At 33.2% G+C, this 15,633-nt stretch overlaps 1 protein-coding gene across 3 annotated transcripts in view; it reads right to left on the bottom strand.

Annotated features, from left to right (window-relative positions):
* LOC105452538 (suppressor of lurcher protein 1) overlaps positions 1-15,633 on the bottom strand; it is a 222,279-nt gene that overhangs the window by 189,356 nt on the left and 17,290 nt on the right. Inside the window, exons 1-3 of one of the 3 annotated variants that reach the window (XM_011693731.1) lie at positions 13,353-13,668; positions 3,209-3,412; positions 117-186 (exon numbers count right to left, since the gene is read on the bottom strand). In XM_011693731.1, the coding sequence (XP_011692033.1) occupies positions 117-186 (70 nt within the window). In that variant the 5' untranslated portion in view covers positions 3,209-3,412; positions 13,353-13,668. Of the gene's footprint in view, positions 1-116; positions 187-3,208; positions 3,413-13,352; positions 13,669-15,633 lie in introns of those variants that run through there. The other 2 variants (XM_011693730.1, XM_011693729.1) reach the window with 2 other exon arrangements.

The following is a 15,633-nucleotide window of genomic DNA, read 5'->3' as shown; positions in this document are numbered from 1 at the left end:
ACCCTCCTTTGCGCGCGAATCCGCGAGATTTCACAGCTGGTAACACGACGAATAACGCCTATCTGCAATATACGCTCGCCAACGCGTCGCCGTTTTAGAAATAGATCGATATTTACCTGGATTTACGGCGTGGCAGTGGTTGAGGAGCGGCAGCCAACAGAGCAGCAGCAGCACTGCTCTCTGCATCTGAAATCAGAATTAACGGATGAAACATTTATAAACACATATTGCTTGCAACGAATAAATTACAGCAGCCCATGAAAAGTTTAAAAAATCTGATCGTAATTAAAATTATAATTGCATTCTCTTTCAATTGCGAACACTTTGATGAATTTAATATCGATTCTTCTTTAATGAAAGCTTAATAAGAGTCCTAATTACGGAGGTAATTATCATTGGAAATTAAAATGTTCTAGTCTTTCTGTGAATTTTCAGTTTCAAGGGACTAAATAGCTAACGAATATTCTAGTTAACGTAATAAAAACTTAATGCGATTTTTAAGAGATTGACAGAACATATAATCTTTTTTGAAAATTACAAAGTTTCTAGTTGAGAATAAATGGCAGTTTCGCGAACTCTATTCAAGAAGAAATTAACGCAGGATTCTTTAAATTAGATCTGTCAGTTTATCGAGCGCTGCAGTTTATCAGAGACTGTAACTACCTGTAAAAAAGTAAGATCTACAATCATTCAATGTGCCACAACTTCTTTTACCGATAACAACCACTTGTGTTAGCCGCATGTATATACTGCATGACGACTGAGAAAGTCCACTATCCATCCTCTGACTCGATAAATATTTAGATAGGCTAGCTTTAAATAATCTGCGGTTAAAAGTATACAATACATTTCACTATTCATTTTAGGGATAATTAAATTTTTAATATTAATATTTATCAACTAACGTATATGTATACGCGCGTTTGTGTGAGGCTATAATGGAAAATAATCTGCGCGGTTTAACGTGATTAACGTGACGCTTATTACGCTCGAGTAAGTATATCGTAGGTACGAGAAACGCATATCCCGTGTGCGAGAAACAGGAAGCTCTCACACATGGTGAATATATGGGGAGTAAGGCAATCCTCTACTGTCCATTGTGCCGATAACAAATGAACTCAGCGCGTGCATACGCCGTCGTGCATGCGCATCAGCATGCACTCGCCATGAGTTCGCACGCACGAACGCTCGATACAAAGGCAGCCGTGCAAGAAGCGTCGTACTGAATTTTTGCGAGATGCAGTTTGCCTCTCTGCTTCGTCTCTCTGCTAACTCTCTGATACGTCCAACGCGTAAAAAGACCGGCGTTCGCAATAATACTACGATATCAAACGATGTGCCGATTCCGTTCCAATATCGATCGCCGAGAAATTCTCAAATTATAGCACCTACAAACTTCTGGACAATAAATGCTTAAACTAATTTTCAATTTTTTTTTAATTCAAATGAACATGTTTAATTTTGTATTACAGCAAAATTTTAACACAATTTTTTAGTATTTTTCTTTTTCGTGATTTCTGAACAAAAAATTTATCATTTCCATAAATATATTAATGTCTTTTTCCACGGATTGGATATATTGCGTACACAATGTATAAAATACGCAATAGAAAATACGTAAAACAAATAAAGTTAATAAAGTAAACGGAAAAACGTATATTGACATGTAAATGAGAAATTCAGTTTTGCATGATACAAAATATAGTCGATATCTGTCATGTCATTTGTGCTCGTGATTCGAATATTATTATACATTTTGAAGCTCACAATACAGTACCCTTGTATCGATATGCAAATGGAAAGTGTCAAATGTTCCGCTTGGGCCAGTTTATATACATATCGCGACTCGATAATACGTGTCAAGTTACAACATAAACAAATAGCCTTCAAAATCATGCTTTTTATTATGTAATTGAAATATATGCAAGACACGTAATAATTCAACATTAGATACGATTTTGTGAATAAAGTTTATTGATGTTGTAACAAATGGTGACTCGATAGCCACATCGATGAGCGGCATTAATCTCATTTTGCGAGAGATACGAAATATAGGCACAAAAGGTCGCATTGGGCCGAAAGGTCGCACAGGTCAAAAGTGCACCGACGATTGTATTCGTCGGGCAACCAGGTTGATTTGCCGCGTGAAATGAAATTACCAATCAAATTGCAACTTAAATTGAAACTTTTCTAGCCTTCTCACAATTCTATTAAGGTTCTATATTATTTACATGTATATTATTTAAATGTTTATGTTTAAATGCGTTTTACGAAGGAGATATTTACTTTAACATAAATTCTTTAAAGTTTTTTTTTAAATGGAAATAAGATAGTTACTAACTTTACACTAAAGATAACAATTTCATTATTTCTATAATCAACGATTTTGATCAGAAATTTTTATAATTTTGTCAACTCGACTTTCTTAACTGCAAATGTATAAGCAAGATCTAATAAAACGTACGCCAATAAACCGTGTTTCAACATTATCGTTCTTCTAGAAATTAGGACCACCCGGTACACATTGTGTAAGCTAGCGCAATACCAAGATGTAATAACATGCATATACGTGCACGTGAGGCGTCAATTCGATATTTACTTCAACAATGCCGCAAAATCGTATTACTTGCTACTAAAAATCATCCTAAAAAGCAAAACGTTTTCATCGTGACCATGAGAAATATATATTAATAAATGTCAAAATCTTTTATTGGACTAATACAGTACAATGACATTGGTACTATCGTTTTATTTCAGTAAGTGTAATCTTTTAAAAACTTTTTATACAATCATGTATATTGTATTACTTGTAAAAATTTAATAAAGATATTTCATAAAGACCAGTATGATCAATCTAACGAATCAAATTTTGTGTGTGTGTGTGTGTGTGTGTGTGTGTGAGAGAGAGAGAGAGAGAGAGAGAGAGAGAGAGAGAGAGAGAGAGAGAGAGACACTGACTTATTTTTATTCTATACATTTATTTTTCATGACCCGTATGAAATAAATAAGAAATGCAATCGAAAGATATTTCTCTCTATATATTTGGTGGGAGGGGGAAATAAATCTTGCAAATAAATTTAAAATATATGAAAATGGATAGAGATTGAATAGAATGAATATCACTTTTGTTTCTATAAAATATATGAAGAGACTGATGGAACTAAAGAAGATATCTGCGAACGGCATCCCCGAATACATAATAACTCACTCGCCTGACAAAGAAGTGTCAAAAAATCACTCCGAATTGCTATCTTGTACATCAACTTCCAGGATTACATTGTATGTAGCTGGTAGAACCTGTTTTCGTTGACACATTGCGTGGCTTACATTGTCAGAACCGGTACCCTCCATATAACTCGTCGCGTACAGGAACGTTAGATAGAAGCAGCTTCTCATAAACATAAGTTCCGTGCTAGGCAAAATGGAAATTGATACATGTCAAGTAAACAGAAATATTGGTATCTCGTTTTCTTGCATGTTTTACAGTAGACGTGTGCCAATAAACATATCGCGCCGTTCCAGCGTACGAAGAAAAAAGAGCCGATACTAAAGCTTGGCATAGACGTATCATCTTCAAGTAGAGGTAACCGTATTTTCACGGTTACGTTTCCCGATTTCTTAATGTAATAATACTAATAATGAATCCAGTAGCAAACAGAAGTCAGAATTTTGATTATTGATTCGCTAGCAAGCTATAGAGTAGACAAATTCAATATCATTACGATTTTATTATGATTTTATTACATGTCTGTATTTAACACAAATGTATTTAACAGATGTCAGAGAAAAGTTTTAGAAAATTTGAAAATTTTGAGTTTAATAAATTTTTACGTTTATTAAACAAATTAATAAATAAATTCTGGAATTTCCAGCTAATAATAAAACTCAGACTCCATTACATGTGTAGACATTAAAACATTTATTAATTGAAAAAATTCTTTTCTCTCTGTCAAAAAATAGAGAATATTTTTATTAAAAACTTCATTAAAGTAGATATTTTTATTCACTGAAATAAAACTTCATGAAAACTATCGAGTAGCACCTAGCTTGCTCCGATTAATCTCTACGCGAGTGAATCATTTTCGAAAGTTGTTCTGCCTTATGAACATTTTTTAAGCAATTTTTCTTCCATCAGCACGGCGCTCGACGGAAATGTGTCGTGCTGATATTTTTCGATCCTTCTAGTGATAGTTCTATAGCTACCTTTTGCTAGATGCCAGATTATTTGATATTATTATTGAAAAATGTATTTTAGTTCTAAATATTATATTGACACATTATTATATATTATTGTTGAATAATTATCAAATGTCGCATCATTTGCAAATAAACTATACATTTGCTCCGAGATTCATTACTATCCAAATTATAACGCAAACATTTAATAATATTTATTTATAAATTAAACAATCCTAAATATATGACATATTTTAGCGAAAAATGGCTCTATTCAAATGTGAAATGCATACCAAAATAAAAGAACCTATACAAATACTTATAAAAATAACACATCTATAGCGCTACTTTCTTACATTCAATGTGCGCATTTCGAAGAATAGTCGCGTAATTGTGACGAATGCAATTATTAATGAATAAATAAAAATATTTTGTACTACAAACAAAAAATCTCAATGTAAACATCACAAATTGTTAGCCTGTAGTAATCCATAGAAATAAAATAGTAGAGTACATGTTTTTTATTTTGCTTCATTTTTCTAATACGCTCAAATCAAAGAAAGGCGATGCAAATGATTATTTGTAACTGTATCTAGTTTAAAGACTTTCAGCAAACCGTTTGTAACAGTAATCGCTATTCCATTTCCTACGTTATCCGCATCGTCTTCAATGTAAGTAAATATCCGTGATATCGATTGTGTCGCTCTTCGTCGCTCATGGAATGTCGCTCATGGAACGACGCGCGATACGCGTACAAAAGCCACACGCTTCGTCGGCAATGCGAAACCCGGGAAAGCTTTGAACTTGTTTGGAAACACGAATCTGTTGCGCATGACATGGTTAAACAAGAACGAAGAGTTCAAAGAACATCAACGGCGGAACTATAGAATAGGGGCAGCAAACAGACCCTCGCGACAAGCGCAAGCATCAAAAATGTTTACTCTTGAGGACTGATAATACCAAAGTTTTCGATGAAATTTGATAACGAGTATTTGAAACTTAGAGTTACTACGCATCGTGTTTTCTTGTTGGCAATCAAGAATTTTGGACGACAGTTTTACAAGTTTTTCCATTTGGAAATTTAAAATTATGTACTTTATCTAAACCAAAGTTACATGTGCGAGAGAAATATATTTTGCCATACGTTATTAATGATAATCGCATTACTATAAATAAAATTCATTTATTCAAATTTGAATAAAGAATAAAGAGAAGTGTTGTTTCCTATAGTTAGTTATTTGAGGAAATATTCCTTTAGATTCTTATATTTATTTTACACAATAAAAATGATACGCGTACTTAAAATGAGTCGAGTAAAAAAAATGTCTTGTAATTTGATTGGAAGAATTATTAATTCTGATTAGGAAATAATGTTTATCATGATCGATATTTAATAAAATACATTATAAGACATAAGTTAAAAAACTGCAAGATCTTTAACAATATCTTAGTATTGTACGTGAAATGCGTAAGCTACAGTAAAGCGTTAATGCGATTCCCGACTGCTTTACACGTTCGCGTTGCGGCTTCGCACGACGACGAATCATTCCTACACGAAGCAGCAATTTAAACAGACAGCTAGGTATGTACTACGTACGACGGATTGCACCCCGTAGACAGATGAGTCGCTAAAGTTTACCGCTCTTCCGCGCGAAAGTTCCTGTCCTACGGAAAGCTGGGCCAACATTCGCGTCCGTTCACAACCTGTCTGTGCGTCTCTGTCTGTCTGTCTCTCTCTCTCTCTATCTCTCTCTCTCTCTCTCTCTACTACGACCTTGCGCGCACAAGAAATTCAGATAGCAGATTGCAGTGGTGCAACGGAAGCATGGCAGTAGCATCCCTGCGGCCACCCAGCCGCAACAACGGGCTCACTAACGTAAAATAGTAGCAATGGAGCGAGAGAAACGTGAAACGAGCGAGAACTCTCTTTTTCCTGTTTGGAGAGCTACTATGCAGGATAGAATCACTACGTGTCTTCTCGCAACCGGAAGGAAGCGTTAAAAATAAAGTTTCAATAAAAAAAAACCGCGAATGTTCTTATGTCCTAAAGAAAACTTTGACTGGACTCCCGAGGAGTTCCCTAATTAATTAAAAGAGTTTGTAATGTTCTAACGTAAAGTTAATATTAAGATAGATAAATTTAATATATTGCGCTGTTATAGCTTATACAGTTAATATATTAGACTAAAGTTTAAATTTTGCGTGTGTAAAATTAGACTGATAGAAAAGTAAGACAGCATTATTAAACTTATTTAATTCGTCAAGAGTTTAAAATATATCTTAATCGTAATTTACTGGACACATGTATTACGCTGATTTAGTATCGTACTGTTATGAGTTGATGATGGATGCGATTTCTCTGCTGTATATATATACGGCTATTTCGGCACGAGCGAGCAATCATAAACTCTGCCGCGGCGATGCTAAATCATAAAGTAAGAACGACAATGACTACTACCACCATCATTCGCAGTAGTCGCATGCATCCACATGCGGATGGGCAAAACTTTGCTGTGGCTGACAGATACATACGTGCAGCGAGCGACAATTCTACGCGATTGCTTCCTGAATATACGACCCGTTAGATTCATGCGTAGATTGAACACTAGTATAGTAATCAATCTTATTTATTAATCCAGATAATTTAAAGAATGATAATACTCGAAAAACCTGTGACGCATAAAATTGCATTGCAATTCGCGAATAAAAGCTTATTATAACAAAAAGCTAAAAATTAAATCATCTATTCAATAAATTTGATATCATCTCACGTAGAATTAATAATACGTGACTATATATGTATTTGTATGTATGAAGATAAAGATATATGTGCACATATTGATGCACTGAACTCGACTTGATCAAACAAAAATACGTAGATACGAAGATCTGTGGGCTTATCTGCGGAAGTAATATATCTTCAACCAAAACTTGGAAAGTATCACACGGCAACAGCGAAGAAACTAGCAAGATGCACTATTTCTATAGTCATATAGAGAACGTTGGATTGATTCCGAAAACATCCACGCCTAGTTTCCGCATTTTCACAGTTATCTCGAGAAATAGTGAGTCAGTTACTTTAGCTAAATATATGACAATTTTCGAAAAGTCGCTAGATGAATTTGATGAGATCGAGAAAGATAAATAATATAGCATTAGAAATGGAGGAAGATCGAAATAAAGAATAATAATAAGAATAATGAGAGAACAATAGCAGATAAGATTGAGAATAGAACCGTTCAAGTTAAACCAACGCGATTGTTCAGCACCATCGAAATTAAAGGAATGGATAAGAAGAAAATAGTTACGAATAACTACGCTAGTAGTCAGGACTTTTAGTTCCCAGCGAGGCTGAAATGCGGGTGGGAGTATCACATCTCTCGAAGCGGTCCGCTTTAATTGCCGAGCTGGGAGGACGACAGCACGAAAATAAAGGAAAAGTAGCGTAAAGTAGGTATTTAGATAAGAATAAATTTCATAAACAATTATTTAATCTTTTTTCCGTCTTGCATTTACCGTAGATCCAAAACGCTCAGAAACGTATAGTGCTCATAATTTGTGCGTAAAAACTTTATAATAAAAATCTATTTTTTTAAGTAATGGAATACAAAAAAATTATTATGCACAGCCACACATATTTGCAATGAATATATTCAATACGCTTCTTTCCTATCCTTTTATTTGATCTATAACTACAATAACTACATGAGCAATCGATTCGAATAATGATGTCAGCTTAGTTAGCGGCTTCTCTTTTTCTTTTTTTGTCAGCTTTTACTGGCTTCATATCGTACGAAGAATTTTGAATTTCTTATTTCACGATTCATTGTCGATTCGAATGAGAAGACAAAAAATTAATCCAACATTCTTCCTCTAGTCTATTAATGATTGCAATATACAAGAGACATTAATCAAGTTTAATATTTTTTAGCAAGTATTTTTAGCTTATGTTTATATTTTTATAATTAAAGTTAAAGATAGAAAGTAATAACAAGAATAAACAATTTGCTTCAAAAAAATTATATTGATATGATAGGATCACTTTGTCCTTAAAAAATTTTATGAATTTTATGAAAGTGAATTAAAAGTTTTTCAAAATATGTAATTCGGTTAACAAACACGGGTAATTAAACAAAAATCGATTATTTTATCTATTTTATCGTTCGTTAAGAAAATGAGTTTAAATTTTACCAAAGAATTTGCGATTAAATAGATATCTAATATGCATTGAGACAGAACAAACGTAGAGAGAACTACTTTCCAATTTGCATGAATTAATAAGTACTTCTATCTAACAGCTATGCGACTAGGGTAGAATCGAACACACGGTATCCTTTGCAAATACCATAATCCCGTTATAATCCGGATGTAGGACGATAACGATAAAGGGACTGCATCTGTCCGAAACCAGAATGCAGGGCCTGCGCTCCAAAAGCCATGGATTTTCAACCAAACCCGCGCGTTAATGAATATTCGCGAAATAATTCGTAATTACGAGAATAATCGTGACGCAACTGAAATGGCCTAAATTATTCACTAGACGCAATTGCATTACATCTGGAGCAATAGTATCCAAAACGTCGCACGTCGTACGAGAATAAAATTAAACACAACACACACAATAAATCTCCGCTATTTGTACTTCATAATCTGTGTATATATCATATTGTAGTAAGTAGTTTAACAAAATTACACTCATTCGTATTTTATCATTAATTATCATAATTTTCACTTTTATTAAGTTCTCGTTAATATCGACGCGACAAATCATCGATAACTATCAGTCATCCATAAAACTACAATCTATGGAAAAATTGCTTACCGCGCATCAATTATTCTTTTATCGCTACGCTACTGAATGCGAGGAAATCGGGATAATGCGAGATGAATTATTCGCTCGTTCAAAAGGGGAAAAAAAGAAGAAAATATTTTGAACCATCAATTCTCATACATTCGTTAAAATATGGAAATAAGAATAGAAAAAACTCGATGTTATTTCAAAACACGTTATATACCCTAACGGAATAGAACGGAAATGTAAATTTGAACTTCAATTCGTGTGTATATCTTTTTTTTTAATAGTAATATATGTATAAACACGTGGATTTATACAAAAGATATATTTAATTCATATAACACCTCTCATTATTTACAGAATTAAAAATATGTTGTTCATATCAAGTTTAAAAATCACAATTATATAATTTATGGATTTAATCAAAATTTTCTATGGATAAAACATTGTCATCTTTTTAGATAAAATTAGCGAACCTGGGCTTGTCAAAATAAGTTAACAAAAAAAGATAATAGTAATAGGTTTTTTTTAGTTACGCACGCCTACTACGATCCGCCTGCTTACTGCATTACTTTGTTTGCACTGAATAATTAAGAGATTTGCATTTTTTTTCTTCTCATAACACATTTGCGCTGCGGAAAAATTCCGTGAATGTTCTGCCGGATGCATCAATATAAGAAAACCTTTTTATTTGCGAATATAGAATACTGCAGAGAAATAAAAATGGAGCGAAAACAAAATTGACCGTATTCTATGATTATATTTAAAAGAGATATTCGTTTAGAGATTATATTATATAAAAAACAATAACTTTATCTCGATAGTAAAATTTAATTTAATTTAATTTAAATAGATCTGCATAAAATATATAATATATATATATATATATATATATATATATATATACACATCACCAGTATACGGGATCACGAAATATGTGCCACGAGTACAAAGAGTTTTATCGTTGGTTGAAAACTAGATAGAAGAGCGGGCAGTAGAAACTTTAATGAAGGGCTCGGCTACTCTATAGCACGGAAACGAACGCACAAGAGGAAAAAAGCACGAATTCGTGTCTGCCGTTGAAACTTTCACTTCTCTTTTAGTCGGAGGTGAGGACTTTACAAAGTTCTGTTGGTGGTATCGCAACAATGGATAGGTGAAACGACGATATACTCGATTCCATCTGTGATCGTATAACAAGCCTGCGCACTCGCGTTGTACTCGTCTAGAAAATCATTCCGCATGTCTAAAATTGGCTTACAACGCACTACTTGCGTACAATCGAAAGGTCTCTCAAATGTCTCGATCGTCCAATTGAGATATATTGGAGCTAGAGACAATATTATTGAAAATGTCGCAGAAAATGTTTCGAAATCTTTAAGCACAAAGGAAAACATTCTGTTGGATAGAAGTAGAGAGTATATAAAAAAAAGATTACAAACAAAGAGTTATTCTTTAAAGTAAATTGTATTCGACTGTTGCTTACTTCATTTCCTGTTTTCAGATTCAAGCTCTATAATACAAGCATATACAGTGAAAATCCGAAAGAGTAGTGGAAATGATAAGAATTATTAAAAGAACGAAATCACGTTTCTGCGAGAATTCGAGAAACAGGGTGGAAATGGGAGGTGAGAATGCTAAAAAAGAAAAGAAAGGGCGACAGGACGTAAAACACTTCCACAACAATGCTGATCTCTACTACGAAATAAAACATGGTGGACGTTTCGGTGAGATAGGGTAGAGCAAGTGGATAAAAGGAGGGTACCAAAAGAAGAGAAGAAAAAAGTCACCGTGCTGTTTGGCGAGGAACTAATGAGGCTCCGTTGAGCGAGAGGCAAACGCGCCCCGGAAAATGGAAATCGATTTTCTCTCTCTCTCTCTCTCTCTCTCTCTCTTACACACACTTTCGAACGTTACATCCACGCACAGACGATTATCGTGATGAGTAAGTCGCATCGCACGTCTTTGTTGTGAATTCTTTTATATTCTGATGTGCACATTATTAATTTACGGACAAATAATAGTATCGAGCCAACTGTATACAATATCAAATGTCTAAATAAAATATTCTATAATTATCAGATTATCAGATTACATAAAATAAAAAATACATTGTGCGGATATTACAAAATAAACGTACAAATAACCGCATTCAAATGCAGATTAAAAATCAAACTAAAAGAAGCGTTTATCATATTACTAAAATGTCTGACGATAAAACGTTAATAATTGAACCATCGGAAATTGTTGATTGTCATCGCGGATGCTCTTTGCAGTCGATCGAGGAAAGGATGATACTACTTATCGATAATCTTCGTACTTTCGTACTTGAACTCTTGAAGCAAGTAGCCGTCCTATCGCTCCAGTGCTTTAACTAACGGCTTTATTCGAGGTCATTGGTATCAAAGTTAGGATTAGATGCCGTTATCGACCCAAGAATGCAAGTGTATACATATATACATACGAAACCAAATCCTCACTTTTATTATCTCTACACATACAGCCTAGGTAATGCCCCGTAACATCGAAATTTTTCTGTGCTTATTCATGGTCTCTTTCTTATGAAGACAGAAAAGAAGAAAAACTAACTCTATCAAGTGTATATTGTATAATATCTAATCGTTCGTGGCTGTGATAATATTACAAATAGCATATTCATTATGAAACAAGCTATTTGCAAATAAGCAACAAACACAATCGCAATCACAATTAATTGTGACATTCAAAAGAGACTTTGAATTTCAAATACATATATTAATGTATAAATCATGTGTTAGAATATTGAACAAACAAGAATATTTACAGATCGATTCCATTAAACTTTAGTATATAACAGTCGCACAATTAACTAAATTTTATTTTTACTTGCTTGAAATATGTCACGCGCACATAAAATTATCGGAAAACAACAGCTGAAAGATATTCTTCCACAGTCTGATGGAAATCATTATTAGCTCTGAACAATATTAACGGATATCGATAATCTATGAGTTTGTGCGCCCTTTTATCCGAAAAATTTTAAGGATGAAATACTAATGGAACTTATGCTTACAATTAGTTCAATCTTCTCTTACTCGGATAATCTTTTTGTAATGCAACAAAGACATCATACAAACGAATTTATAATATTAAAATCGTATCTCGCATACTCGCTAAGAATGTATAAAGACAAAGTCATTCATCGGATTAAAAAAATGCAGGTCGTAAATAAGAGTCGCCACAGTTTACTTCCGCAGGCAAATGTATAGCGCAGTTAGTTTCCCGTAGATAAGCGTACGCGGCACGAAATTGTGTGAGTTGTAAAATAATTTTCTAAAAGCTAGTTAAAATGAAAAGTTAATTAAACAGTTTAATTCCTATTCCAAAGAATATATTTCAAATATTTTAAGAGTAAAATGTTCTTCGTAATATATATATATGTATATGTATATATATATATATATATATATTTATTTATTTATTATTTATGAGCAAGCTGCATATTATTGTATTTAGGATCATATTAATCTTTACGTAAATACGGCTAATATAAATACAGCTTGAAATATTAGGTGATAAGATCAATAATACGATATATATATATATATATTAAAACATATTCAGCCTTCTACAGATAATTAATGACTAATATATCGATGAATTATTATTATAACTGATGAAAAATAAATTCTTCAAAATGTTTTCTTTTTGAATTTTTCTACAGTTCTTCCTGTAGAATCTGATGAAATAACGAGCCTGCGTAAATTACTTACTGCAAAATAAAGCTGCGATTAAGTTATAAATAAGTTCAACACTGCTAATAATAAATATATTATGATGAATTATTATCTGTTATAATTATTTATAACTTATCTAAACTTAATCGCAGCTTTGTTTTGCAGTAAGTAATTCTATGCAGGCTCGTTATTTCATCAGATTCTACAGGAAGAACTGTAGAAAAGTTCAAAAAGAAAACATTTTAAAGAATTTACTGATTTGTTTTTGATCAGTTATAATAATAATTCATATATTAGTCATTCGATATATTAGTCATTAATCATCTGTAGAAGGCTGAATATGTTTTAATATGTATGTCGTATTGCTGATTCTATCACCTAATATTTCAAGCTGTATTTATATTAGCCGTATTTATGTAAAGATTAATATGATCCTAAATACAATAATATGCAGCTTGCTCACAAATAATAAACTCTTCAGCAAGATATTGTTCCTTAAAGAGGCAGATATATATTCTGATAATATATTGCTATACATATTACAAGAGATATTCTCAGAAGAATATATATATATAATAATTATATCTCATCATTTTTTAATATTTTCATATTTTAAAAACAGTTAAACGCCCCGAAAGACATAGACAAAAATTTAAAAAGCAAACCTTCCAACGTACTTCCTTAGGTTATCTAAAACGTTTCCGTGCGACGGGCAAAGGAACGGGGCATATCCTTAAAACGCGTCTATTAAAGTTTCTCTTCCCTTATTACAACGGTGGCTTAAAGTTTCAGGTTAAAATGAATAGCTTCCTTATGTAGTAGCGGTAGGTGCTAGCTAGCCAGTCTCGACGAGGCCTCGGCTACAACGACGTGGCAGACATTATATTATTATATCCATAGGAATAAAAGGAAACAATCTCTCGGGCTCATTATCGCTCTGGCATAAAAGCGCAGCTTAACATTTTCCTTCGCGAGAAATCTGCACGCTCTACCGTCCTAGTCATACAACGCGAAATATGCCCGACTCCGGTATGAAGTCCGTCTAAGCTGTCTTAAACTGCTCGAATGCGCTGGGAAAGATATCCTTTAAACTTCAGCACGATGAATCTTTGATTACAATGATATCCTTGTCGTCGCTAACAAGATCTGCGTAAATGCTAGTTATTCATTATTAAAGCTAAAAGAAAATTCGTCGGCAAGAAATGCTTTCGAATAATTTTGCAACTTTTGAGTTTGAGGAAAATTATAGCGCATATTTCAAGGCGCATTAGTAGACATGGATAAACTATGCAAATAAATAAACTGGACACCTATGTGTACAGTGTATCTTCCTACTGTATTTTTCTACGTACATTCGCAGCGCGCAGCTCATCTTCCGTGACAGTCTGCACACTAATTATCATTTGCTATTGTAAGAGTATGTTTATGTGCCCCAATCTACCTATCTTTTGCAGAAAAGTTATCCTGCAATAACATAATTGACTTTTAACACTTAATGCAATTTTTCAAACGATATTTCTTCTTCAAATGATAAAGTATTAACGGCGGCTATTTATTCAAGGTCTTGCAAATGATTTTGTTAATTCGACATTTTTTCTTAATTCAAATTGATAATCAAGTGCTTTGATCCTTGATCTATGAATACTCATTCATATCCATGAAATTGCTAGACGATCGCGTTGTAAACAATAACACGGCCGTACGTGCGACCACTGCATTTTCGATGCCCGTTGTGCGATTATTCAACGGATTTAATGCATTCGCAAATACGCCCAATGCACCGTGATCCTCGTCTGTTTATTAACGACATAGTGTGATGATTTGACCGTTATTATTTTATGACAAAAGTATATCGACGATATTATTAATGAACAAAGCCGTAATATAGAATATTCATTATGCAATTACAAAATTTGCGAATTAATTGCCAAATGGTTAAACTGGAATCCAATCGGATTCAATCTTTGATAATTGCCGTTTTTTATTCCAATTATCGCAATAGCGTTTCTTCCTGCTCAACTTGCTTTATACGGATCGAACTGGCACGAGAATGAATGTACACTGTTTTAGCCAGGTTATATCGTACAAGGTTCTAGCTAACCAAAGGTGAAATACTTCAAAAGACGCCATTTTGTCGGGCTGTCGGGTGGTCGATCGCCTTGCATGGAACGTCGAATAAGCTCATGTTAGAATCTTGAAATTCTCTACAAAGGATCACCCATGGCCGTGAATTCAAGAGGAGTTTTTCTATTCTCTATTTATACTGCAATTACGTTAATTACGGTACTATTTCAACGAAGAAAATGTCGCAAACTATCGCCGATTTCTCAATTACGATATATATGTGCAGCTGTATATACGATATACATATATAGCATAAGAAGCAATAATACGCTTTCCAATCTTAGCTCTTTCAAAGTTTTGCTCGATATAATACTTGGAAATAAATAAGGAAACCTCAAATATAAAACTACAAAAGCGTCCAACCTTTCCATAAAATCCGAACTTTTTTTTCAACATCTTTATATGGAGGAGAATAATTATTGTCCATAAGAATTAAGTCGAGTTGAAATTAATCTGTCGAAGTAATAAAACTTGTCTCAGAAATTTTGCATCAGTTCACTTCGCACTAATATATCAATTAAATAAGATTCTTTAATATGTGATTTCGAAGCATGATATTGCAAAAAAATCAACATCAAGTTCGTATACAATATAGCTGCGTTTTCTTATAATGTGTATCAATATATTCGTCAGAAAATCCTACATTATATCTTTATTGAATTCAAACGATAGCGATCGAGCAGACTTGCAATTTCAATTTATTTGATGCAAAGAACTTTGATAAAGTAGCTTAGCTAACTTAAATAATGTCTTGCTTAAGCATAACTCCATTTTATAACCACGTTAATCTTATTATAAATCACAATAATTCATTATTTAAAT

Source organism: Wasmannia auropunctata, unplaced genomic scaffold (genome assembly GCF_000956235.1).
Source record: "Wasmannia auropunctata unplaced genomic scaffold, wasmannia.A_1.0 LD336030.1, whole genome shotgun sequence".
Classification (NCBI taxonomy): Eukaryota; Metazoa; Arthropoda; class Insecta; order Hymenoptera; family Formicidae; genus Wasmannia; species Wasmannia auropunctata.
Note: the sequence above shows the minus strand (reverse complement) of the source record. Positions and strands in the feature narration are given on the sequence as shown.